Consider the following 27,787-nt stretch of genomic DNA (forward strand, 5'->3'; position numbering starts at 1 on the left):
GGGTGTCCCCGGAAGTTCAGGTAATACGATCACCATGGCAGGGGACCTTCTCTTCCTCTGTCCATCTGTATGTTCTCCACAACAGGAGCACTGTTCTTTGCACGTCAATAGAAATGACGAGCCTCATCCTTGGCATTCCTGTGGAGACAGTAAAAACCACACCAGATACTTGGATAGGCATCCACCACTCCCAACCAGGTCCAACCCTCCTCCCAGGGCCCTCCTGCTTTCCTCTAGACTTAACTGCCAGACTTCCTTTGACTAACCTGATTGCAGAGGAACAGTTTCCCCCGTTTAATTTATTAAGCCTCTAAGAGACACAATGACCTATTTGGGGCTTGTGATCCACGTCGGTGCTCCTAGGCTGTGACCTTCTCACGGAAGGTGAGCTGAGCAGCATCTCCCCATGTTACAGGCTTGAGCACCAGCCTGGCCCTTTGTCCTGCTCCTGTTCTTAATTTCCTGCTGTCTATTGTCTCTCTGATAAGTGCTGAAAGAGGAAAGGGTATTATTTAATTGCTTTAAAGATATCAAACAAGCCAGTGCGGAGGTTATCTCCTCCCCAGCCCCTGGATTTTTCTGGCTCAAGGTTGTGTTACTTAGTTACTAACCCAGCTGCAGAGGGAGAAGGGGCAGCCCCAGAGGAACAGCATCGGCTTCATTCAGCAGATGGAGGGGAAAGTTAAGAGAAGAGCCATTAGGAGTCAGATAGGGAACTGGAACCCGAAGGTGGCTGCTGAGTGCAGGTGGCAGCAACGTCACACAGCTCTTTCAAGGCATTCAAAGGGAGGAGGGGGTGGCCCACATTATCTGGACAAGATCCACAACTGTTCCAGATTACCCATTTTCTGCCATCAAGGTGAATGCTGTTCAGACCCCACTCACCCAGCCTTGCAGCAGAGACAGGTGTGCCTGAGGTGGATGGGCCAGTACTTTTTCCAGGCTGGGCCCACCCAACCCAACATATAGGGGGAGAGAGAAGACTTCACAAAGAAAGAACACAGAGGGGGATTTCACTGTCTCAGGTCATCCGAGGTAAAGGGCATTATTGGAGGAGGCCATCGAGAAGACGTGACCGCCTGTTAACACGCAAGCTGGACCTAAGCAATCAGAGGCTCCTTACCCATCTCCCTTTCCCTGGAAGGTACATTCTGCCCACTGTTCCCGTACTAGGAGCCACTTCAAGGACACAGCCTTGAGAAAGCAATGTGCTCCTGAGACCGCCTGGACTGAATATGTGGCTGAACCCTGCTAAGGCCTCTACATAAACTTTTTAAGATTCTGGCAGGTGGGTGCAGACACCTACTCATCTTGAAGCCACCCAAGACAAGCCTTGTAAGTTCCTTTGCTTCTTAAAACCGCCACCTACCAATCTGGAGTGGCCTGCCTCTTTCTGTGGTCTTTCCTTGCTCTCCGGGGTGGGGGCGGTTTCTAATTTCACCTGGGGAACTACTGACCTTGCAAACCAACCAGCACACAGAGGGGGCCACCAAACACCCGAGCAGCTTCGGGGGAGACGGTTATTCAGCTGATCCTGCAGGATGACGGTACTCACAGTAAAACTAAAAAAAGAACCAGGCATGGTCCCATCAGGGCCACCTGTGGGGGGAGGGGGCTTTGAGAGCCAGTGGTTCATTTCCTGTATAGGTTAGAAAACCGATTTAAAAAAAAATAATAATAATACATGAGTTTGGCATCAACAGTTGTAGACCTTTGAAAAGATAACACAGTCCCCGGGAAAGGAATTTGAGAGTGGAGTGGGCATTTCCTGGATCTTCCTTTCCCTCCTCTTTTCCTGGAAACCAGTTGGGTCATTGGTTTTCAACTAGACGTGGCAACAGGTGCTCCTGTTGCAGCTGTGTCCCCAGAGCGTGCGTGGTTCTCCTGAGCTCACTTCCACCCTGCCCTCCTGGTATTACTGCCACCCCTCCCTCTTCCAGCCAATGGCTCTTCTAGTGAGCTACCTGCCCCAGCCCCTCTACCCTGCACCTCCCAGAAGCTGCCTCCCAGACCGGCTGGGACATGAGGCAGTCACCAGCTCAACCTCTGTTGAGCCCCCAAGCGCCAGGCTGATGGATTGAGCCCCATCATCACCAACAGCTCTGAAATAGACAAATCCAGTGGAAACCCCTGATTTCCACCCTTACAGTGAGTACCCCAAGATGCAGATAGATACTAGCAGCCAGCTGTAAACTCATCCTGTGGTTCCCTTCCCAGGTCACTCACCCATCTCTAGGGCTCACCCTACCTGTTAAACAGCCTCTGACTTTAACTTTCCCCTGGCAAATTGGAAATCACGTAATAGGATGGACCAAGGCAGCACAGCCCACAGAGAAAACTGCGGTTGATGCTCGCTGTCTGTTTTCCCATCCTCTCAAACTGTACTCGCATGCCCTGTGTTCATGTGTATGCATGTGTGCGTACTTGGAGGACGGTGAGGAAGCAGAGGCTGCAGGATTGATTATGACTTATTAAACTATTGGAACAGAGGCTGAATCATCACAGTCAAAAAATAAATAGCTGCAACTTGATGCGACACAACTCCCACTTCTTGCATGTTCCCCTTTCTTCCTTCACAGCGCGTGGGAGGAAGGCCGTGCTGGGTCAGACCAGCAGGTGCCGACTGACATGGTGATGGCCGCTGCGCCTCCAAGCTCTGGAAAGCTGGGAGAGCCGGGATGCGTCGCTCGCCTGCGGAGCCTCTGCCTGCTTCTTGAACTGAATTTTGGAACCCAAGTGCGGGCTGGCACACTGTGTGCAGGGGCGTTGGCCGCTGCATGGAGAAGTGCGTTCCCCCGACCCATTTTCTCCCTGCCTTCCCTTGGCCTGCTCCCTGCCCCCAAGGATGACCCACGGTAGACGCAACTTTGCAAACTTGTCTGACTGAGGAGATGGCAGAGGTCCCAGGGCGAGTCTGGGTCACCCCAGCTGCCACTCCAGCTGCCTAGAATATGTTGGGTGAAACAGAGCCGATTCTGGGAAAGCAGCGTGTGTCCCTACCACAAGTCGTGGAGAGGCCAAAATCGCTTGACCCTTCACGCCTCCGGATGCGGGTCCTCCCACTAACCCCTACCCTGCCTGCGAGCTCTGCCCACAGCCACAGGCGGGATCCTCCACCTGGCTCACCCCTGTCCTCCCACGGGACCGGGCGGGCGGAGCAAAGCTGCCGTGACGTAACCGGGGCGGGGGGAAATGTGCCGAGGGGCCCGAGCTTCGCTGGGCCAGTCCAAGCGGCGCAGCCACCCGCGCCCGGAGCCTCAGTTCGCGGCTCGGCGCCCGGGGTCTGCGGGCTGGCGAGTTCTCCGCGGCGCGAGGGCCGAGCCTGAGCCGGCAACTCGGGACGCCGAGCGCAGGGGCCCGGCCAAGCGGCTGCGAGCCCTGGCGCCTCGCTCGGTCGGGGACAGCCGCTGGGTGCCGGCGAACCGAGCTAGCGGAGTGCAGCGGAAAAGCAAAGGTGAGGTGGTGTGTAGGAGTGCCTGTGTGTGAGTGTGTGTGTGTGTGTGAGAGAGAGAGAGAGAGAGAGAGACGCACTTGAGCACCTGGGTGCATCTGCGCTGCATGGTGGTGCGCGCCTCAGTGTGCCTGAGTGCAGGTCCCGCGCTGCGTGGTTCTCCGCCCTTGTGCCTTTTGGGGGTAATTTTTGTGGGAATGAACGACAGCAGGTGTCCTAGCGTGAACGGGGGGCCGTGGGTCGTGTGTGCCGGAACGGCCGTGTGGGCATAGCTGCATGCCGGTGTGCGTGGCGTGCGCCCTCGTCCAGTCCTCAGCCCGCACCCGAGTGTCCAGGTGGCAGCTGCAACCGGGATAACTTCTCTCCCAGCCGCCTGCAAAAGACCCCTGACGCGCGGAGAGCGAGGCTGGCGGGGGAAGGAGGAGGGGACGCCGCCGCGGCTCCCGAGGGCGCGCACCCCGACATCCGAGTCTGTGAGGGGCAGGCAGCGGAGCAGAGAAAAGACGCGCTTCTCCGCTCTTCTTGCTCACCCGGCCTGGCAGACGGGTCCGGAACGGTCCAGAGTCGGCTCCCCTGGCGCCTGGGCGGAGAGGACAGTTTGCCCGGGTTTGGAGAGACCGAACCGCTGAGTGGCCCGCGCCCCGGAGCCGCCGGGCAAGTCTCTGAGCGGCTGTCGCCCTCTCCCAGCCATCCATGATGCCTCGGCCCCGTCTCTGCATTTAGAGACGAGGGTGCTGGCACCACAATCTTTAATCTCCCCTTCCTCTACCTGGAAATAGCAAAGAATCTTTTAGGAAACCCTTGGGTCTGAGGGTCAGCGAGTTGGATGGCAAAGTGGAGGATTTTGCGTGCCAGCCAGGGAGCCATCTGGGCAGTCCGGAGTCTCACCTCTCCTCCATGCCCTTAGCCCAGCGCCGCCTCGGGCTTCTCCTAGGCTCTCCAACGCCGCGGACACCTGGCTATTGTCTCTCACCGCCAGTGGGGCTCACGCTTCAGCCACCGGGAGATGCGCTGGGGTTGAGCAGGCCCTAAGGGAACTGAGGGTGGAGGCTGAATGGGGGAAAGATGCTGGGGAGAAGGAAAAAACTGAAGCTGAATAGCATTGGGGAGCACCCCTGATGCCCGGTTCCCATCCCAACGCTCCATTTCTTAAGCTGGTAACCACAGCTCCTCTGGGAGGGTCAGGGGATGCCCAGACCCTTCTAAGCCTCCTCTCCAACAGGGCCAGGACTCAGTCTCAGAGGAAACCACCAGCCATTTCTTGTATCTAACCATTCTTGGGCTGGAAAAATAAAGAAAGCAGAAAACTAAACTTCCTTGTGTGTTTAATTGGACCACAATTCAGCAAGTATTGCCTGCCCAGCATTGGACTCCACTTTCAATGGGGCTCAAATAAAGCAGAAGTCCCTCAGAGACCTTAGGCAGCTGACTTCATTGTCGATGAAATAAGATTCACTGTGATTTAAACTCATTTCTTCCTCTGAGGAGCCTTCCCACTCTGGACTGGCTCCCGGCTTACCACCTCTGCCACCTTCTCCAAATTCTGAACCCTGTCTATTGCTGCCTCTCTCAAAAGTGGAGAATGCTGCTTCTCAGCCTATTTCAGAAAAAAAAAATTGACCCCGTTGCAATTCCATCCCACTGAGTGAGACTCCAGCCCAAAAGTCAGAGGTAGGGCTGGAGATCAGCTTTCCACCCTCCCTCGCACGCCTGCATCATCCTCATCTCTACCCCAGAAGCTCTAGACAGGGCGTCTGCAACCCAGGGGTCTTCAGTCTTACCCAGACACTGGCGTGTGACCTTGCCTGTTACATGGATAGGACCCTGGAGTTGCTACTGATTCATGCACACTTTTCTGCAGGTGGCTTAAATAGAATTCCGGGTCTATAGAATTAAAGTAACTGACAAGACGGTTAGAAATGATAGTGGAAACAAGCCGTGTTAATCCAGGGATACCAAAAACAGTTTCTTTGCAGCTTCTGTTTTTAGTAGCTGCCAGTTTATGCTTTTTACCCAAGGCAGACATTAAATCCTGGGTCTCCAAAGTACTTTGCCGAAAAGGTCAGCCACAAAGCCCGGACCCCGCTTTGCAGAGAGTTGCGTGGTGGGGAAATCAGCACAGAAATAATAAGCAGCGCGCCTGGCGGTGCGAAATGAATCAGAGACAGGGGCGGGCAAGGATCCTCAAGTACTTGTTGCTGGCTAAGTTCCCTTTAACTCATCACCAGTTCCTCCACTCTTCACTTAAGCACCGGGAAAAGTGCCCTGCTCAGGGGAAACGTGTGCACCAAGTGAATTATTCCCACTATGTGCTGAACACACCCCCCCTTACCATCTTCCCCTTTCCTGGAATGACCTCTTCCTTGCCTCCTTCTTCATGTGTTCAAGACCCAGCTCAAGCATTCCTCCTGCCAAGCCTCCTCTGAAGCCCCCAGGAGAGGAAGGCACTCCTAAGTCCTCTGTTCATATCTCCATGCAATTCCCACCCTCTATAAGTTGGCTTCCTTGCATGTCTCTCCTCCTGAATTGTCACCTCCTAGAGGACACCAGCCATGTCTTTTGTTTATTCCCATGTCCTTGGTGTCCAGAGCAAAGAAGTCCCCCAGTGATTTTTTTGCATGACTGTAGATAAATCATTTAATTATGTGATGAGCTATTGTTTTATATCTTACGCCAAGCCAATAATGTTACAATTATCTTCTCAGCATGGACGTAAAACAGGAGGCAGCTCCTTCAAACTAAAGCCCAATTATCAGCCACTAGTTTTCCAGTCCACCGAGCAGCAGATGTGATGCTGTGCAGAGCTCAGAAGACTTGGGTGTCCTGTGTTCAAATCCCAGCTCCATCAGTTGTGTACAAGGAAATGGGAGCAAGTTACTTGAACTCTCGAAGCCTCGGTTTGCTCATCTATAAAATGGGGATAACTATCCCCACTTACAGGATGGTTGGGAAGATGAAGTGGACAGTGAATGTGAATGAGCCACATCAGGGTTTGGAATTCACTTCTGTGAATGAGCCTGGCTCCCTCATGCCTGGCTCCTGTTTTTGTCCTTTATCAGGGGATCAAGCAAATCCTCAGCGGTGTTAGAAGATGCGCATTCAACCAGGGACTTTAGGAAAGGACTCTCCTCTTTTCTTAGTTAGGCATGAGGGTATTAAGCACTGGGTATTGGAGAAAGGAAAACAGAAGAAACAAAAATAAACTAAAGTGTGCATTCTAAAAAGAAAAGCAAGTCAGATTTTTATTTTTAACATTTAAGACTATAAATTGGTCCATTGTGTCGGCAGATTTCAACAGATTAGAGATAAACGAGATGGCGGGGGAAAAAGAGGAAAAGATAACATTTTTTGAGTTCCGATTATGAACTCAGCACAGTGCTAAACGTTTTCACATACATTTCATCACTTAACATTCATGACACCCCCATTTTGACAAATGAGAGTCAGCGGCGAAGTGCCGGGCACGAGGTCACGTGGGCTCCGGGGGGATCCCTGGTTTGTTTTACCTCTAAAGTCCAGGACTTTTCCACCATGGAGTTTTCAGAATGGAAAGACTCCAAAGCAGTCAATGAGTCAGCGTAGATTTCCTCAGAGGGAAAAGGCCGAGAAGGCCAGCATCAGAGCCCTCTGAGGTCAGGGGCTGGGCTTCTCCAAGCTCTGCCTTTTTACACTTTGGACCAGTCAACTTCTTACAAATCAAAGCGTTTTTTTTTGTAGCCACAGCCATCTCCTACACATGCATCACCAAGAAGACAAGACAAACTGATGACTTAACCCAAAACTTTTCCCACTATTGGAAAAAAACAACTCCAAAAGTCTGCACACTGATGAGAATGGGCTGGTAGCTCTAACACTGATGTGGAAAGATACACTTTTCAATTGGAGAGCATGTCTGAGAGGGTAAACTAGAAACATGGAAAGCTGGTGAGAGCTTAAGTAGCCTCTGGCTGATGAGCCTCTTCCTTTTTTCCTTGCAGATGTCACAGTGGATCCTTTGCCTCCAGGACCCATTAAGGTGAGAATAAGCTCTTTGGCTGGTTGAAACTAGCCTAAGACTGTAAGGCAGCCATGGATATGGCATACGAACTACTCAATGGGAGCCAAGCATGGCTTTCCTCTTCATTTGACCTCAATGGCACTGTGGCAGCTGCTAACAGCTCAAACCAGACAGAGCCATACTATGATCTGACCAGCAATGCAGTCCTCACGTTCATATATTTTGTGGTCTGTATCATTGGGTTGTGTGGCAACACGCTTGTCATTTATGTCATCCTCCGCTATGCCAAGATGAAGACCATCACCAACATTTACATTCTCAACCTGGCCATCGCAGATGAGCTTTTCATGCTGGGTCTGCCCTTCCTGGCCATGCAGGTGGCTCTGGTCCACTGGCCCTTTGGCAAGGCCATTTGCCGGGTGGTCATGACTGTGGATGGCATCAATCAGTTCACCAGCATTTTCTGCTTGACAGTCATGAGCATTGACCGATACCTGGCTGTGGTCCACCCCATCAAGTCGGCCAAGTGGAGGAGACCCCGGACAGCCAAGATGATCAATGTGGCTGTGTGGGGAGTTTCTCTGCTGGTCATCTTGCCTATCATGATATATGCTGGGCTTCGGAGCAACCAGTGGGGGAGAAGCAGCTGTACCATCAACTGGCCAGGTGAATCTGGAGCGTGGTACACAGGGTTCATCATCTATGCCTTCATCTTGGGGTTCCTGGTACCCCTCACCATCATTTGTCTTTGCTACCTGTTCATTATCATCAAAGTGAAGTCTTCTGGAATCCGAGTGGGTTCCTCTAAAAGGAAAAAGTCTGAGAAGAAGGTGACCCGGATGGTGTCCATAGTGGTGGCTGTCTTCATTTTCTGCTGGCTTCCCTTCTACATATTCAATGTCTCTTCGGTCTCTGTGGCCATCAGTCCCACTCCAGCCCTTAAAGGCATGTTTGACTTTGTGGTGGTCCTCACCTACGCTAATAGTTGTGCCAACCCTATCCTGTATGCCTTCTTGTCTGACAACTTCAAGAAGAGCTTCCAGAATGTCCTCTGCTTGGTCAAGGTGAGCGGCACAGAGGACGGGGAACGGAGTGACAGTAAGCAGGACAAGTCCCGGCTGAATGAGACCACAGAGACCCAGAGGACCCTCCTCAATGGAGACCTCCAGACCAGTATCTGAATTGCCTGAAAAATAAATAAATAAAACACCAAGCTCTGCTAACTGGCAACGTGCTCCCTACCCCCACTCCCTTCCTTCCTCCCACGCATCACACCTGGCTTCTAGAATAGGGAATTGCTCAGCATGAGTCCAATTCAAAGAACACTGTTTGAGTCGGCTTGTCTGAGTGAATGATAATGTATTAAATTGATTACCTCTCCCTTAAAGTGAACATTTAAAGGCAGGCAGACAATTCAAAGTCTGGAGGAATGGAGATCATGCCTGGATACGACCTTTAGAAATGTTGAAGCTCAAGAAAAATAGAAAACTATATCTGTGTGTTTGTGTGTTTAAAGCCCAGTATGTAATGTTGTGGTCTTATACTTGTATATTCCTTTCTGTACAGCCGTAACCTATGTTTTCTGTGCTCAAGTACACAAGTAGCAAGTTCAAGTGTGCATAGCATAGGTGGAAATTTATTTCAATATGGTACCCACAGAAATGGACTTACCATGAAGCCAATAAAGCTTAAGCTTCAGGGCTCTCTCTTGCTTGGGCAGTGTGTTCACACGGCCATACGTTTTTGTAAAAAATTGTAAAAGTAAGATATTTTTGTATTCTTTTTTTTAGAGAGGTCTCCTTAAATTGTATCAGCTTCCAGCCTCACAAAGCCTGCCTCTGCCCCTGGGTATTTGCTTCATTAATTTCAGGCAGGTTAGATGAAAGTAAGAAGGGAGAGGGAGATGACAGGTGAGGACCCAGAACATAAATTCATGTGTTTTCTCATCTTAGATATAATCAAAGAATTATTCATTTACCCAAAAGGACTTAAATGGTTGTGGTCATTGATCATTGTATTTATGAAGACAGGTCTGCTTTTGTTATAAGGTTGCATTTTTTTCTGCTCAAATTGCTTTAATTTTTCTTCAGGAGCCACGGAAGGGGAGAAGGGATGGAAATCACTAACCTGAAAGGCAAAAAGATGGACGGCAATTCTTGTGGGGAAACTATTTTCTTCTCCCCACCGTGAGAATGAATAAGAACGAAGCAAAGTTACACTTTTATGAGAAACCATGAAATTAGGGTTTTTTTTTAATGCCAGACATGGCTTCCTAATGAAAGAAAATGGAAATGTAATTCAACAGCTCCTCAAAGGGGTTTTTTAAGGACTTGATGCAAAACTAGGCACTAAGAAAATCACAGTGCATGCTAAAGACCTGAGGACATTGTTCTTAAACATAAGCACCAGCCAATAAATATGTAGCATGTCGAGGGTGCGTGGGTGTGAGCGTTGGCAAGAGTCCCATCCCTCACAGGTATGCCCGCCACCTTTCTCACCCATCGCATACACATTAAACACTGACCTTTAATGCCACAGACTCTGAGCTATGATTCCTCAAGAGTTGTCATAGACAAGCACTTCACACCATCAGTGACGTTTTTCTGTCTGTCGCTGAAATTGTAGATGGGCTCGTATACAAGCAATGGGAAATGAAACCCATTTCACTGACTGATTACAATTTCCAGGACATGAAAAATATACGCTCGGGTGTTTGTAAGGATGTCATCATCTCTGGGTGTAGATGAAAGCCTCACTCTTCGTGTCTCACGTATAGATTTTACCATATTTAAAAATGAGCTTTCCTCTTCCGGCTCGCTAAGCAAGAGCTGTTTGACAGTGAGAATGACTAAGAACTCCACCTGTGCTTGTGTTAATGTGCCGCCTTTATTCTATCTGCCTATATAATTCATGCCACCTCATTCCCAAAAGTACTTACCGTGGCCTAGAAAAAATGTGCTCAATAAGATTTATGACAGATAAATAAATCCACGCAAAAATAAAAAGTGGTGCAATTATAGAAGAGACTATAGGGAAAATTGTTACACAAAAAGGCACGCAGCAAAATCCCACACCATTGCCAAGGGAAGGTCAGCTCAAGGCCAGCTCAGGACTTCCTGGCAGCCACAACTAATGGAGAGGGACTCCTCCTCCTCTTCCTCCTCCTTCATAAAATCATGAAAGATTTGGAAGAAACTGCTTTAAACCCAACTTTACCATTATTACAATACGAGGTGTTCCAGGATCTTTGAATAAACGCTGATTTTCACTTAGGGAGTAATTTCAAGGGTCCGAGAATTGGTGGAAATAATTTCAAGGCAGAGAGACTAATTCTATAGCACTCATGCCCCTGTGATCAGAGAAACTGCCTCCAAGGAGGCTGGGGTCCAAAGCAGCCACCGGAAGTCTTGAAATGAAATGCATACCCAGGTACATGGTGGGTACTCAGCAGCAGGATGAGCATTCTGAGGCTAAAAGCTGAGGCCTTTAAGATTGATGCTACAATTCTGTCCAAAGAAGCAGTCAGGTTTCTACTGTATGAAAGGTATTCTCCTCTCTTTGAAAGATCTCTTCCTGGGATGACTTAGTCTCTGGTTGTTTCTTGCATCCAAGAGGGAATAAACATTTTAATTTAAATGTTAACATGATTTTAATTCCAAAATTTAATCTTAGCCTCAACTCAACATTTAATTATGAAGATAACCCTGCTGGTTGCTGGGGGAGAAAAAAAATTAATGCACTCCATTGACTTTAGGATATCTGATCATATGGACTATGCAAGCAACTGCTTACCATCCGTTCGCATGGGTAGTTAAGAACTGATTAAACTTAAGTGGATTTAGTGAGAAAGGTATCAAGAGAGATAATATGACATTGTGGCCTGTGTTGAACGATGTTAGCTTGTGTTTCAGTAACACAGAGTTGAGTAATATTGGACATGGAGTTGGAACTTTGGTGGGGTTCATGCCATAGCTTGGGACAGTCTAAGAAAACACAAGGAGGACACTGGATGATGGAAGGACACTGCATTTCCTTCTTTTGATTGCTTCTTTGAAAAAGAAGGAAGAGGAGGAGGAGAATAAGGAGTCACTCTCCATTAGTTGTGGCTGCTAGGAAGTCCTGAGCTGACCTTGAGCTGACCTTCCCTTTAGTAATGGTGTGGGATTTTACTGTACGCGTTTTTGTATAAGAGCTTTCCTTATAGCCTCATCTTATAATTGTACCTCTTTTTATTTTTGCATGGATTTATTTATCTGTCATAAACAGTATGCCAAGAAGAAAATGTGGGCCGGCGGATGGGACTTCCAGAGCCAGCAGTGACCTGGAGTCTATTTGCTTACACAGATTTAACCTCCTCTCCATGACGGAACACAAGTGTTGATTGCTGGAGCTTTCAGCCCCAGTTGCCATAGATAGGAGCGCCGTGCTGGGAAAGTGTCCAGTCGGGCACTGAGAGAGTAGGAAGTGAACGGCTGTCCAGGTACATGTCCTAATCAGCTCTAAGAGTGAGTGCTCAATAAAGACAGTAAAGTTACAATGGAAGGCGGAAATGAACTTTGCCCTTTTTGAAGAGAGGTAGCAAGAAAACCATCGAAGGCTCCATATATGGTTGGGAAGCGCCAATTAGTGTCTCCAAAATGTGTCATCATAAAAATCACAACAGTTGGCAATCCTAGCATTGGAGCTTATAAGTAATAACTTACAATCAGTCACATGTCTAATCCACATTTTTGCAAATTCAAAAACATGGAATTTCCTACCAAATGTTCTATCAGAGCAAACTTTCACCTAAGAGGTGGTTTGCTTCTGATATGTGAATTTCTGGGAACACTCTCATAGGCAGAGTCTCTCTCATTTTTTTCTAGCAGCTCATCTAGAAAGTAGACACCAGGGACTATATTCTACTCACAGCTGAAAAACTTCTGCGGCTCTGGTACCTGAGTCTGCAGGGTTGAGAATAACAGCTCAAGGACAAGATTTTACACCTTCCACCCCCGCTGCCACCTTCAATGACTGCCCACCCCTTCCTTTAAATCAGCAGTGACCCAACACAGACTGCTGATCTGATTTTCTCCTCCAGACGTGTCAGGTTGTATGTATCCGGACTGTGCTGGAAAACAGAGCTAAACATTAACCAAGACTTAGCCAAGCTGAATACAAAACGTTATTCATTCTCCTAAGATTAAAAGTGAGTATAATGTCCTTAAATGAAATGCTGTGGCTTTACCGCTGGGCTCGATGGACGTCTGCCTCCTGTTGGACAAAGATTTCAAGCCTGAGAGAGCTGATGACACAGACTCAGCTTCACGTGGGTGAAGAGGGAGTTCATATGGAGAAGGGGAGAGGCTTTCTTTTCATCTCTCTCTCCTTCCTGGCATTTGTTGAAGGCACAGAGCAGGGAGAGAAAAGCACCTCTTCGCGAGGATAATGGTGTCTGGTTGGGAGAGGTGACTGGCTCACTTCTGATCCTGATCCTCCTGGGACTAGAGGCAGAAAAGGAAGATACCATTTAGAGATAAAATTGCTCTACGCTTTTAGAAAAGCTGGTTGAGGAACGCGATGCAAGGCCCACTTAAAAAGAAATCTAAAATGGCTTCCCACAGCCTCAGCCACTCCAATTATTCAGCGACTGGGACCTCCAATTGCTTAAGCAATAGAGAAGGTCCCTTTGCAGTGGCAGTCACTGAAGAGGGGAAGAACGGCGTGCTATGGTCTACCAAATACAACTGTTTTAGCCCTGGACACAGAAGGAGACACAGTGGTCCTAGGTCCCTACAAAGAAGAGATTACGAAGTGGCCAGTACAGCGACCCTGCGGGAAAACTGCTCATCTCAAAAGTGGAAGCTCCATGGTCGGCTCTACAGGACGTGTACAGGAGAGTGCACCCTCCAGGCCCCGTGAAGGAGCGGCAATGCTGCCCCTGGACAGTGCTTCCCCCACCTGGCAGATGGCTGGGGCATCAGTTCCTGGGAGGGTTCCCATGCCCAGGTGAGAGAATAGGGTCACTACAGAGTGATGTTTTTTCTCCTGGGTATTATTTTCTAACAAGGCACACAAATGGTTCTCACATAACATAACCAAAGCTTAGTTGTTTTCTCAACATTAACCAGCATCCCCCTTCTCAGGGGACGTGGACCATCTTCTAAGGCTCTCAAGTTCACCTCGACTTGTACTTTTGCTACATTTTCTGCTCCCAGACACACACCCACACTTAATGCAATGCACACAGGTGACACAACACACATGCAGCGTACATGCATATAAAGAGCATGTTCAAGTGTGTGCATATGATATGCGTGCACATGCATGTAAGGCACACATGTGACACACACACACAATACACCTTCTATATCTTTCGGGCAAGACCTCCAATGCAGAGATTCTCCAAGGCTTTCCGCAGAGGGAGATAACTATAATTTGACTAATGCACTTGAAATCTAGGGATATTAGGTCATTTTTTTCCAGATGGGGGAGGGGGACATTGTGCACGAGCTAATTTTTCACCGAGAGGATTCTGTGCCAGCTCACAGACTGTACGCCTAGCCCCAGCCAGCTGTCCCTGCAGTAAGAGGCCATCTCAAATTTTTTCAAAAACAGAGTTTGCAAAAAGGTGTGAATGGTTTACTACAATCACCCCCACGAATCAACCCGTATAAAGGACATGTTCTGCTAACAGCAATACTTCCGCGTGACAAAAACAATACAATTCCTCTGCATAAAATCCACTCAAAATAATTCTAAATTGATTCTCTTCAAGAACAGAGTTCTAACAGACGTTTCTTCCCCCGACGCTTCTTCATACGGATCTGAAGTTGAACGCTTTGGGGAAGGTGAGATGCTCAGCCGCCAAGAAAATGAAGTGCTGTTCTCCTCCTCAGCCATGAGTGCCCCTCCACAAGAGTCTCTTAAGCATAAAAGAAGTCTTCCCTTTGTCCACCATTCTGCTCCAGTCCACTGCCATGGCTCATGACACCTACATCAGCTCATCGTGTTTGCTTTCTAAGTACCTGCCAGTATGTGATGAAGAAGAGAGCATTGTTATATTCTTCTTGGATGAACAGAAGTCTGATTTCCAGGGTTCATTCCTAAGATTAATTAAAGTTAGCTTAGTCCCAGCTGCACCGCCAACTTGCAGGTTAGACGCTTGCAGAGCAAAGGCTCAGACTGCGTGAAGACTCACTTTGTTTGGCTTCAGCTGAAACACTTTTTGGCAGATTAAAATCGTCTCCTAAATATCTCTTCCAAACTCCCAGGTGGATGAGCGCTGTCTTATTTGTCGCAGGCGCGCTCTAGGAGGCAACAGACCATGGATGTCTCACTTCTCCCCTGCTCCTTCACACGACCACCTTTTGCCTCCTCCCAGCTCCAAGGGCTTGTCGACTGGAAGGCGGCAGAATCGCATCCTCAGCCACGCTGCATGTGGCCCCAGAACCTGGCCTCTGCTGGGGGCTGTCTTTGCAGCCAAGGAAACCCGTTCCTCCTCGACCTTAAACGAAATGTTTCTGGTCCAACTGAGCAGACACAAAATCTAGTTGGCCATCAGCGACACGGTTCTGGGCTGTTGGGTTGATGTGAAAATGGCTATTAAGAGGGTTTGGGATTTCCAGGGCTTCCTTACTGCTTCCGGGACTGATAAAGTAAATCCTAATTGCTGGAGAAGAACCAAATCGAGGCACTGGAGTGGCAGGTCGCTTCAAAGGTAAAGCGTGTCATTGGAGGCCAACTTCACCTTAAAGGGTGCTAAGGTCACCGGAGGTCCAGGTACTCTGGGTAGAGTCAAGGCAGGGGACAGGCTGCCATTGAGCAGAGAGTGTCACATTTTGAAATTTATCCTGTAAAAGTTCATTTCCTTTAACTATATCCTCCACCTATCTTTCAAAACAGTGTTCTCTAATATTTAGATTTAAAATTTGAAATTTTAAAAATGCCTTCTCTTTTTTAGAATTCCACAAGGCCCACCTTTAAGCAACTAGAAAGGGACACGCAGTTTTCATAAAATGAGGTTGGGCACTGATTCGGAAGGAAACAGTCAGCAGAGGCATTTAATCCCCTGGGTGGATGAGCCAGACCAGGCTCCTTCTGTTTTTCCATCTCTCCCTCCTTTTGGTCACTGCACGGCCTCAGACAGAAGCAGATTAATAGGGAGTTGAACAGGAGAAAAAAGGTTCCTCGCTAGAACAACCAGCTAATGACAACTGGTTTCCCATCTGTTTGGAGGAGGAAATTGGCCAGCCACACAATGAAGTGCCACGGGCAGCCGCCAAGCTCACCCTATTTGATCGCGAGCAAAAGTACGAGCAGACAGTTCGACTACCTAGAATTATTTGAAAGCCTTTTCCCCAAGAAAAGTCTCCATTCGCGTTTCCAGCAGCCTGAGAAGCATCTCAATAGGAAAGAAGAGAGTGCAGAGGGTATGGAGTTGACTTTCAGAACGTGTTTAAAGATAGCTGAACGTGGAGGGCACATTTTTCCTAAAGTCTCCATACCCCTTATTTTGTAGTTAATCTATCCATCACCCACCGCTGTCACTCACCAGTAAACTGCAGTGGGTTTTCACAAACAGCAGATCAATCACTATCGAAGGAGACTGAAAACTCTTCACACCCAGGCTCTCATACTGCATGTCACCCCCTCTTCCGCTCTTTTGGGTGATGCTGACACTGTTGTTGCCCCCCCCCCTTTCAGAAGGTGCTGGAGATAATGAAATGCGAGTCTTTGGGCTCCTTTCCACCCCTGTCTTTGAGGACTTAATGGAGTTTTCTTTCGCCTTCCATGCTCCATGGATAGGAGGAAACCTGGGACATCCAAAAACGCTTTCAGCAGCCCTCACTGCAAAAACAGTTTCAGCTACATGATGTGATTGATGGTTTCAATACGTCACGAAGAGGTGTGCACATAAGCTAGATATTTTTATTATTCTTATGGTATTTTGAATGTGGTTATTCTTGCTAACATGTCATTCCCGCATGTCTAGTATTTCAGTGAAATAGCTAAATTTGCTGTTGCTTTCAAATAAGCTGCAACTGCCTTTGTAATTGTGTGTGTTTCTCTGTCAGATAAATTTACCTCTATCTTTGCTGTTATAATTGATTGTATATGCTAGAAAGCAAGAAGCAAACATTTCTTTTTAGTGACTTTATCTTTTTTTTTGTTTGCAAGTGTACTCTTTTATAAATTACCTTCACATGAAATCATATTCTCAACTGAAGGGACTCAGACTGAAGTGTGTTCATTAGGCCAGCTACGTGAGCTCACCCCTGTCCCCACCTACCTCCAAAAAAGACTGCGCATGTTCTGGAAAGTGGGCCTGAGGCCTAGATCATATAATCCGCACCGTCCAGATTTCCCAGAACACTGAACTGGTAACTTTAGAATTTTACAATTTGTTTTAAACTCTAAGCCAAATGAAAAGCCTACAAAATGTTTCCTAGATGTCTTAACAATCATTTGTCTGGAAGCAAAAGAAAAGAAAAGTTTAAAAATAGACAGCCATGGGTGAGTCCCATTTTGTCCACAGGCTGATTTGTAACGGCCCTCTCTGATTCCTTCCAGATCTTGTAGCCTAGTTTAAATAGCACGGCTAAGTACTGTAAAGCCGATGATGGAAGGAGTGCTCTAAAAATGCCACGAGACATGCCAGGTCTCGCTGACAGCAAAACCAATTACAGAGAAACGTCAAGAGTTTTAAAATTAAGTCAAAGAACACAACTTTTTATCATCTTCTCATGTTCCTTTCACTCAAAATCCAAACATCACAAAAATTTCCAGCTGCTTAAAACAGAGTTTTAACTACAAATGAGACTGCTAAAATCAGAAGAAAATTAGCTGATTTCTTGAGAGCTCATGATGCACCAAGCCCTGCTCTAAGCACTTGATACGGATCGTCTCATTCAGTCCCCACGAGAGTTCTGGGAAGGACGTGATGCTCTTACCCCCATTCTACAGATGAGGAAACTGAGGCACGGCATACTCGTGTCACTTGCCCTGAACCCGCTCTCTTAACCTCTTAACGCACCTCTACCTATAGGTTGTGTGACCTGGAGCAAGTGCCCGACATCCCCAAGCCCACTGTTCCTTGTCTGCAAAATAGGGAGAACACCTCGTACCTTCCAGAACTGTGTAAAGACTGGATGAAAGAAAATATTTTAAATAATTGATCTCCTTATTACTGGGCACATAGAGGAGCCCAGTAAGTATTAGCTTCCCTTCACCTTTAATCACAGCAAAAGGAGATCAGAAACTTTTTGGTCATTAAACAACTGACCATTTTCCAAATGGCTAATATTAAACCGTGGTTTCTATGCCATTAGGAAAGGTTGGCTGGCACTAACAAAACCAGCCTTGTGACGCAAGATGAAAGCAAGGCCGGTGCAGAAAAGTAAGTGCATTGTGTGTCTGCCTGATAAGGTGCTACGCACTTTCTGTCTACACAGAGTGTTCCTTTCTGGACAAAGGACTTTCTTCCCACTCTGCTAAGCTTAACTAAACTGGGGTCTCCACCAGAGTGGACCAGGGGGTATAACTTCTCACCTCCCTGAAGAGCCTCATATCGCCAAAGCATTCTAGCAACTTAGCAGTTCACAGCATGTTACAAATTGCTGAGTTAGCTCTTTGTTCTTCCTCCATTGTGAGACCGTGGTTGGCGTGGGGCCTGGTGATAACCAGAGGGAGAGGATCATGCTGCTAATCCTGGGTCTATAACCATCTGTATTGCTCTCATGTCCAGCTGGAAACAGATGGCACACTCAGAGGGATTTAACTGAAATGAACGTAATGAAGGAGCTGCGCACAGAGGTGTGGGGAGGCGTAAGGGAGAGAGATGGATGAGGAGACTAGCTAAAGGTGGAAGCCCTTCCTGGCCCTAGAGCTGAAGGGGACAGGGTGGGGATGATGTTGTGAGAACCCGGTGAGAGCTGAAACCACAAGGAAGGTAAGACTCATTAGGAGCAGTGGTCATAAAGCAACTAAGCCACAGCCAGAATCACAGCGGATCTGTTTATGATCTCTTCCCATGGCTGAACTCAACCAGAGCCAGAGGGCAAGAGAGCCAATTGAGACAGTCCACAGACATCAGCCTCCAGGGAGGGGCACAGAGTGGACTGTTTGGCGGGAGGAGGCACGCGGAGAATTACTAGCATTCCCATGCATGAGCTATCCCCCCAGCTCAGAAGCCCAGTGCACTTAAAGCTGCCCATGTTGGAATAGCTGGAGTGAGTTCATTAAGACTACTGCCAAGGTACAGGCAGAAATGAGGGGCCCTTGGGGACTTCCAATGTTAGAAGTGCTCTCTAAATCCTAAGGATCAACTAGATTTTCAGAAAATAGCCATTGGTTGGATTGGGAGCCGCAAAAGGATGGAGGGTTAGAGTTCCACCCACTCCAATAGTATTCTAGGTGGTCAACACCCAAAGATTGAACCATGCTTTGGGCATTGATGGTGCGGAATGCAGCTTATGGTCTCCCCTTGCAAGAACTCATCTGCACAACTTTTCAAATTCAAAGATCAAGTAATATACTCTTGCACTAACCCCACCTATACGAGAAGCATATCAAAAAACTGACCTGGTTATTCAATTCATTTGAGTCAAATTGGTTGCATTTCCCCCCAAACTGTATTTCCAAAAGACCCAAAGTGCACATTTTCTTGTGGCTAAGGATTCAGAGACTTTCATCCTCCAGCCTTGGGCCAAGCAGGGTCGATGCTTCTGATTTACCTGATAGAACGTAAACAAAACACAACAAAAACCAAACAACAAACTTCACAATCCAGTAGAAGCAGAGCTTAGTAGAGCTTTCTGCAAGCACACCTTCTCCTAAAACTCTGCAGCTGCCTCAGATATCTGATGTCCCAGATCTGAACTCTGCATCTTCTAAGCCGTCTTTAACTGATACTGACAATTTGAGTGTGTGAACCCCAGGATGGGGCGTGATCCTGTCGATGGCTCATCCCTAAGAAAGGCGGACTTGAAAACTGTTTCCTCCAAAGCTAGTTCCCCAGTTATGCTGTATCCAAGAGAAAAATATCCCACCACACCTTTACCATTCACTACAGCTGAACAGTCTCAGATGGCAGCTACAGGTGCCTGGGAGGCCATTGCCCTGCTCTAGGTAAGACGAGGGTAGCATTACGGTAATAAAATAGTTTCTCTTATAGATCTCTGTCCTCAAGTCGAAGACATTCAATGAGTTTGGCAGCAACCACCTCCCCTTGAACTTATGCTCAGCCTCAGTTTTGCTGTCCTGGAATATCAACGTGTGTGAATATACTCAGAAGCATCAAGATAAGGGAATAAGAAGGTTAAAATGGACAGGAGTCTTTTCTAATTCTGTAAGTAACATTCGGAAGTCCAAAGAACTCACATAATTTGGGGGAGAGGGGAGGACTGATCAGAATATGAATTAATTCAACATTTCTGAAATTAGAATAAATCTGATGATTTTCTTTCTTGCATAGGAATTCTAAGGTAAGGTGCACTTTGAATATTTACATATTTGTTAGCATACTCATAAATTACTTTATTACAACATTAAATTATTATTCATACAGTCAACAAAGATTATGTCCACTGTGTGCCAGACACTGTTCTAGAAGCTGGGAATTTGGTGAAATAAAAGACAGACCGGATCTCTGCTCCTTGTTGTAGGCGAGACACTCATACAAGTACACAAATAAGCGAGCGTGTAATTGCAACCTAGTGACAGAAGCTATGATGGAAATACACAGACAGTAAAGAGTGGTGGCTGAGGTCACAGGCTGCAGAGCCAGACAGCCTGGTTTATAGCTCAGCTCTGCTACTTCCTTGATGAGTTGGGGCAAATTGTATAATCTCCCTCGGCCCCAATTTCCTCCTCGATGAAGTGGAGCTAACAACAGGATCTAGTTCAGAGAGTTTTTTGTGCAAATCGAATAAAGCAGTTCCTATTCAGAGTTTATAACAGTGCTTGACATAGAGTGAGCCCCTGATAAATATTTGATTTTCCTACTTTAGACTAGGGTGGCCCAAGCAGTCTTCTCAGAGGAGGCAACTGCCATGTGAAGATCTGGTAAAAGAAATAGCCAGGGGCTGGCCCCGTGGCCTAGTGGTTAAGTTCGTGTGCTCCGCTTCTGCTTCTGCAGCCCGGGGTTTCGCTGGTTCGAATCCTGGGCACAGACATGGCACCATTCGTCAAGCCATGCTGGGGCGGCGTCCCCCATGCCACAACTAGAAGGACCCACAACTAAAAATACACAACTATGTACTGGAGGGACTTTGTGGAGAAAAAGGAAAAACAAAATCTTTAAAAAAAAAAAAAAAGAAATAGCCAAGAGTGAAGGCCTTACAAAGGAGTGAGCCAAGCCTCGTTTATAAAACAGGAAGCAGACCAGTGAGGCTGGAGTAGAGGGAGGAGAAAGAAGAGTGGGATGGATGGGCCAGGTCATGCAGGGACTTGAGAGTCTTCGATAGGAGTCCGTACCTGCCCCCAAGGGAGGGGAAGCCACTGGAGGTTTGAAGCAGGGGATGCACAAGACCTGATTTACACTTTTGAGGATCCAGCTTGCTTTGATGGTGAGAAGAGAGACTAAGGGGACAAGAGTAGAAACGGGGAATGAGGAGGTAACTTGAGTGGTTCAGATGAGAAGCTGATGACGTGGACTGGGGTGGTGACAGTGGAGATAGAAAAGGACAGGGATATATTTTGGATCAGGGGTCAGTAAACCATGGCCCATGGACCAAAACGGGCCCTCTGCCTGTTTTTGTAATTGAAGTGTTACTGGAATCCAGCCACGCGCATTCATTTACTACCGTCTATTGCTGATTTCATGCTACAAAGGCCTTGTGGAATAGCTGTGATAGAGACCCCAGGGCCTGCAAAGCCCATTGACTGTCTGGCTCTTTATAGCAAAAGTTCGACAATCCCTGTTTCAGAGGAAGAGTCTATAGGACTTGTAAATGGAGTGGGTGAGGATAGTGAGAGAGAGAGGCATCGAGGATTATTCCTGGGTTTTAGCCATGAATAACTGGGTGGTTCTATTTCCCGTGACAGGGATGACTTGCAGGAGGGTACAGGATGAGTCTCGGGAAGAGAATTATTATTTTGGATGTGTAAAGTTTGAGATGTCTCTTAGACATCCAAGTAGAGATTCTAAGGAGGCAGCTAGAGGTACAATGCAGGAGCTCATGGCGGGAGTAACAAACATCGGAGTCATTTGCAAACATCTGTTCTCTCTGCTTCCACTGCCATCACAATTTCCACCTGAACCACTGTAATGACCCTCTAATTCTTAAGGCCATGGGGCAGGATAGGGTCACCTAGACAGGGAAAGCAGATCCAGAGGAGACGAGTGCCAAAGCTTGAGGCTGGGACCATCCAACATTGAGAGGTCAAGCAAGGAAGAAGAGCCAGCAAAAATGATAGAGAAGAAGTGCCTAGTGAGGTAGGAGAGAAGTCCCTGGAGCATGCCACAGAAGCGAGGAGGAAACTGTCAACGAGGGGCAGGTCAGCCAAGCCAAATGCTACTGAAAGGTCCAGAAACTGAGAACGAAGTCGACAAGATGGAAAGTGAGGCCTTTGAGTGGATGGAGTGGTGATGCAGGAGCCCTAATGGGTGGCGTTGAGGAAGAGGATGGGAGGTGCCTTGTGGAGAGAGCAATTACCAAAGACCAAGACATTTCATTGTGATGAGGAGAGGAGAAATGGGCAGCGGCTGGAAGGAGACATGTAGACAAAGATGGGAGACACGAGTGAATAGTTTTAAGATAATGGGAATGATCAACTGAGAGAGAGAAAACTAAGTAGGAGAGAAAAGGAAGTGAGGTCTTTTACTGGTGGGAACGGTGAGATCCAAAGGTCAAGTGGAGAGGCCAAAGGAATACTATGTTCTTTGTAACAAGAGAGACGGCGGAAGGTGGGAGTCCATGCAAGCAGGTTGGTAGCTAAAGCAGATGTAATCTGAGGACATTCCTGTCTGATTACTTCTATTTTCTCCCCACATATGAGAAAGCCCATCAACCTGGGTGGAATGATGGGGAAGGGAAAGAGACAACGTAGGAGACCTGAAAAGAAGAGAGGGCTTCTTTGTCAAAGAATCACTGACTTCCAATCAGTATGTTTTGTATTCTCCATAGCATCCTGCACAGAGCTGGTTAACATAGTAAGTACTCAGTTACACACTAGTCAAGGACAGAAAGTTTGGGGTGTGAACTTGGCTATCACCTTTTGTAGTCAAGGTGTTGAGAATGTGTGTAGCCCAGCCGTCCAGGCTCTCTTCATCAGCTGTGATGCCTGCCTGGCTGTTTGTTGAAGGCAGAGTCTCAGGTATCTGCAAACAGCTAAGTCAATACCCACCCTTTCTACTACAAACGTCACCTCCAGTAGACACAGGCTGATAAACCTGCCCTAAAGATAAAATGTCAAGATGACTGCATTAGGCTCTCTTTACCCCTTTGGCATCTCAGCCAAGAGCAAACAGCAAGTGTCTGAATCCCACTGCACAGCAGTGTGGAATTCAGCCTCTGTCCAGGCCCTGACACTCCTTTTATTGACATGGTCTGTCCTTTACCAGATCAAATTTCCCTTTCTCTTCTTTGCTTTCTGTTAATTTGCTGTCAGATTCTTCTCCTTTTCCTTCTTTCTTGCCTTCTCCCTTTCTGTCCCTTCTAGCTTAACTGGAGTTAACTTTCTTATCTTAATTTTCCTAGGTAATTTTGTTTCTGCCCCTTATTCTCTCTTCTCTGGGTGTGCCCAGCCCCCCATCCATCCTAACTCTATGAGAGAAGAGCCCTCCCTCCAACATCATCAGGGTGTGGATAGAAGGTTCAGCAGATTCACCCTTCAGCTTGAACGTTGCCATGCCAAAAACACAGCTACCTGCATGAAAGGGGACTTATTGAAACAAGGCAGTGAAGTGCGATATGGGTACAAACTGTCTTACTGCTTTGCGTACTTCAACTATTAGGCAATTGATGGTAAAAGACCCTCTTGCCTTTTCCAATGCATCCTTTGAATAGATACTTTGTGATTATGTGACATATATGCATGACACCATTTACTCATTTGCAAATACTTATTGAATCGTTTAATCTGAGAGTCAAGGTCTGTAGGACCCTTTCCCATGTGGTAGACCACATATTGCATAAAAGAAGAACACGTGGTGTCTGCAAAAATCTGTTAAAAACCCTTCTATTTTAGGCATTATGCTGGCTTGCTTTCTATATTTCTATTAAAAACTAAGGAGAAACTTGCCCCCTCAATGTTCTGAATGAGGTAAGCATGCCAACGGGCCCAGAGAAAGTAAAAAATGCCAGAACATGTCCCAGTTTTGAAAGATAGCCCTCCAGCATGTGGACACTTGGCTACTAGGAATGGCCACCCCATGTGCCACCTGCCCACAAATCACTGGAGAGCTGTTCCAGCTTGGGTCCCCCAAACCCCCTGTACAATTGCAGAGACCCACCTTCAGGAAAAGGGTAGGAAGCAGTGCGGGTACTTTCTGAATGTTGCTCAGAATTGTTTGGCTCATCTGTCTCTTGATGTTCTGAAATTTTCTTTGAAGCTGATAATGTGACAAAGTAGAAAGATCAAGGACTTTAAAGTCAGACTGACCAGGATCTGAAGACAAGCTTGGCCACTGACTATCTGTGTAATTTCAGGCAGCTCACTTGGTCCAGCTGAAGCTTGTTTTACCCATCAAGTGAGTGTGAGACCACCTACGCTCCAGGATTATTGTTAGAATTAAAGATAATAATGCAAAGTGCCTAGATGGTGCTCAGAATTACAGCTATTACAATTGGCAGAATGCCTGGGTTTGATTTGAATGGCCCAGGATGATCTAAACATAATCTCTTGAACTTCAACATTGGATGTTTAAAATTCTACTGCTAAAGTTTCAAGGTGAAGGGAAGAAAACTTGACACCAGGAGTCACCATGCAATACACACACACACATTCATCCCTAAACCAAAACTAAACAGTGGCAATAAAACTAGGAGGTGCCCTTTACTCGTATACTCCTTAGGAAAGAAGATTCTAGTTCTCATCTCTGTCCCCCTGTCCCCAGCACAGTGCCTTGTCCAGCTGCAGAAGCCCGGCTCTTGGCCCATATCCTGGTTTTGATCGGGTGAGAAAGTAGAGAAAGGCGAAGAAGAGGGGGCTGCTCCCTCACTGTGGGGGAATGGGAAAGGAGACAGGAGAGGAAAGAGTCAAAGATACATTTCCTCCAGCCCCCAGAGCGTTTCCAGTGCCCGGGCAAGGAGAAGGTTTGGTAACAGCTGCTGTTAGGCGCTCGGTTCTGCAGGCAGAAGAACAACAGTGGCATCTTCAGGGCAGCCAGATGAACTTGGCCGGGGAAGCAGAGAGGAAGGGACGGGAAAGCACTGCTTTCAGAACACACTCCGCAGTGGAGATCTCAGCTGACAAGCTTGCTTTTTCTCTACCTGAAAGGACAGGTGTGTCCTCAAGTTCAAGGCACCTCACACAACCCCCAGGTCCCCAGAGCCTGACTGACACGTTGACATCCCTCCCTCTTGCTGTTAGAAAGACGTCAGCCCCACTCTCACAGAACTGGAAACTCAGAGGTGTGTGTGTCAGTGAGGGTCTCCAGGGCAAGCAAGCGAAATGGATTTTGATTTTCAAAGAAACGAAATTCATCAGTAAGATATTGGACAGCCCCTAGAATCTCTGGGAAAGCTGAGGAAGCAGGCTCAGGGGACAAACAGGAACAAAGGGAAGCTAAACACTCAGAACCCAGGCGAGCATGTCGCAGGGTGATTCTGGTGAGGACATCACTGTGGTCGCCCATAGCTGCCACCAGCACCACTGCCAGCACTGGCTGGGCGCTTCCCCTGCACAGTGGATGTTGTGGGTGATACCACCACCACCAGCAAGATGAACTCTCCACTGTCCCTGCTTCTGGACATTACCAGCTCTCCATTGAAAGTCCTGGGTGGTTGTGTCTTATTGGCCAGCCCCAGGACAGCTGTAAGGGGAAAAGATCTTGCCGTACGGAGGTGACTTCCCCAAATACAGAAAAGAGATTCTGCAGATGCTGGGCAGCCAAATACCAACAAGCGTCCCCTACAGAACGGGACTGCAGTGACAGCAAATTGCAGACCTGCCACCAGGGAGTGTTTTGAGTATGGGAGCAGTTGTATGGTAAAGTAGAAAAGGCAAGAGCCAGCAATTCAAAATTCTAGGTCCGAGCGCTGATACTGTCACATATTAGCTGTGTGACTTGGGCAGGTATAAATAAGCTTCTCTGGATTTTTGTCATGAATGGAATAATTTTCCTACCTACCTTGCAGGGCTGATGTGTGTATCAGATACATAATGTTGTGGACTTGGAAAGTTATACTATTACTGAGTAAATCCGTTTGCCTCTCAGGGTCCCAGGTGACCCATTTGCAAAATGAGAACATTCCCCACATTGTAAGGCTATTGTGAAGTAAGCTAGAATATTATAAACGAATGGTTTACTTACAGATTGAAATTCTTCCATGTCTGGGAGGTGGTGGGTGGGACAGGAAGTGGGTAGGGACATAGAGGAGATAAAACTAACCATGAGTTGGTAAGTGTAACACCTGGTGGGTGGGCACATTATACCATTCTCTCCAAAATAGGATGGGTATATCTTCCATAATAAATGTCTTTTAAAATGAAGGGTCTTGGAAATACAGAGAAGAAACAGGCCACACTCTCCAAGTTTTACCACTGAGTGAGCGTTAGCCACGCCCCCCCTGCCCCCGCCCCCGCCCCCGCCCCCGCCCCCGGCATTATATTTTCCCAGGTATTGCCTTCTTTTTCTCTCTGCCCACGACCCTCCTCTCCGGGCTGGTGCCAATGTAAGGCTATACCTGGGAAACGCCGTTAGAGGTTAAACACTAGTTTGAAACAAAGACGAAAACCCCAAAGAATCAACCACAAAAGAAAAACAGAAGTGCAGCGAGCGCACACTCCCTTAAGGGGCAGCCCGCGCCCGCGCTCCGTCCCGGTTCAGAGCAACCGTGCAGTTACTCTTTCCAGTGAAAAAAACGGACTCAAACTCAGCACCCACGGGCAGCTCTGCGTCCACCCGGCCCCGAGCCGGCCCAGGACGCCGGGTGGCTGCGGCTGTCCAGGGAAGGGGGCCGGCCGAGAGGGCAATCGCGTCGTGGCAGGGGCCCAGTAAGGGACACGAGCGTCCTGGTGCGGCGTTACAATCACAAGGCCGGTGCTTGATCACGATAATTAACTCCGCGAGGAGAGGCTCCGCCTGCGCTGGCAGGGCCTTCAGCTCCCCGTGAGGCCGGGCCCGCACACGGGCGGCCAGCCTTGCGATCTAAGTCACCCAGCGTCCCCTTAAAAAGCCGCCGCGCTGGGCCGGCACCGCCCATCGCCCGCCCGGCACGAGCATGGCGCCCAGCGGGGCGGAAGCGCTTCCGCCCCCAATCACGATGGCCGCGGCCCGGGGCCCCGGGCGGAAGTGACCTGTCCGACGGCCGACCGGGCCACCATGGCGGCCGCGGCCGCCTCCCCCGCGCTGAAGCGGCTGGATCTGCGCGACCCCGCGGCGCTTTTCGAGACACATGGAGCGGAGGAGATCCGCGGGCTGGAGCGCCAGGTTCGGGCCGAGATCGAGCACAAGAAGGAGGAGCTGCGGCAGATGGTGGGCGAGCGGTACCGCGACCTGATCGAGGCGGCCGACACCATCGGCCAGATGCGCCGCTGCGCCGAGGGGCTGGTGGACGCCGTGAAGGCCACCGACCAGTACTGCGCGCGTCTCCGCCAGGCCGGCTCGGCCGCGCCCCGGCCGCCGCGGGACCCGCAGGTCAGTCCGGGACCCGGGATCCCTGCCCCTCGCCCTCCCACTCCGGCGGGTCAGTCCGGGAACCCGGATCCCCGACCCCAGCTCTCCCACCCGCGGGGCGGTCCCGGACCCGGGATCCCCGCCCTCCGCCCTGTGCCCTCCGCTCTCCCACTCCGGCGGGTCCGTCCCACAGGCTGCTGACCCCATTCAAAAAGCCCTTCAGCGTACGTATCTTCAGGAGCGTCCCTGACTCCCAGGCCCTGATGCCCTCACCTCATTGGCAGGTGCGCTGGGCTCTCCCTTCCTGCTTTCGGTGAAAACACCGGGATCTCTCTCGCTCCACAGTTCAGCTCATTCCCTGACATGGTCTTAGAACGGATTTCTTCTCCCTTATGTTGACACCTTCCCCCCAGCTCGTTTATTTCTCATCCCAGCCTTCGCCCCACCCTCACCCCACTTGCAAGAATAACTCCTGCAATCCCAAAGAGCTTTTCTACCCTTTGCTAGAGGATAGTACCGGCCATCAAGCGATCGTCTTTTAATAGCGGAACATTTCATTCTAGGGAACTAAGGTTAT

At 48.5% G+C, this 27,787-nt stretch overlaps 2 protein-coding genes and 1 long non-coding RNA gene across 11 annotated transcripts in view; 2 read left to right on the forward strand and 1 right to left on the reverse strand.

Moving 5' to 3' along the window:
* LOC139040078 (uncharacterized) lies at positions 1-27,616 on the reverse strand. Its single transcript, XR_011493928.1, has 3 exons — positions 27,484-27,616; positions 1,458-1,562; positions 1-138 (listed from the first exon to the last, which is right to left on the reverse strand). It is a non-coding gene; the product is annotated as an uncharacterized lncRNA (long non-coding RNA).
* Positions 2,580-9,984, forward strand: SSTR2 (somatostatin receptor 2). The gene is made up of 2 exons (XM_014839678.3): positions 2,580-3,454; positions 7,429-9,984. Exon 2 carries the CDS (start codon positions 7,520-7,522, stop codon positions 8,627-8,629), a length of 1,110 nt encoding a protein of 369 aa, XP_014695164.1. The 5' UTR covers positions 2,580-3,454; positions 7,429-7,519; the 3' UTR covers positions 8,630-9,984.
* COG1 (component of oligomeric golgi complex 1) overlaps positions 26,806-27,787 on the forward strand; it is a 13,566-nt gene continuing 12,584 nt past the window's right edge. For all 9 annotated transcript variants that reach the window (XM_070483535.1, XM_070483533.1, XM_070483534.1 and 6 more), the window contains exon 1: positions 26,806-27,231. In XM_070483535.1, the coding sequence (XP_070339636.1) occupies positions 26,917-27,231 (315 nt within the window). In that variant the 5' untranslated portion in view covers positions 26,806-26,916. The remainder of the gene's footprint in view (positions 27,232-27,787) is intronic.

The sequence above is a fragment of the Equus asinus genome, chromosome 13, assembly GCF_041296235.1.
Source record: "Equus asinus isolate D_3611 breed Donkey chromosome 13, EquAss-T2T_v2, whole genome shotgun sequence".
Taxonomy (NCBI): domain Eukaryota; kingdom Metazoa; phylum Chordata; class Mammalia; order Perissodactyla; family Equidae; genus Equus; species Equus asinus.

What these genes read in the sequence shown, in the direction of transcription:
- SSTR2 (XM_014839678.3), top strand. Translation starts at nt 7,520, where the DNA reads ATGGATATGGCATACGAACTACTCAATGGGAGCCAAGCATGGCTTTCC.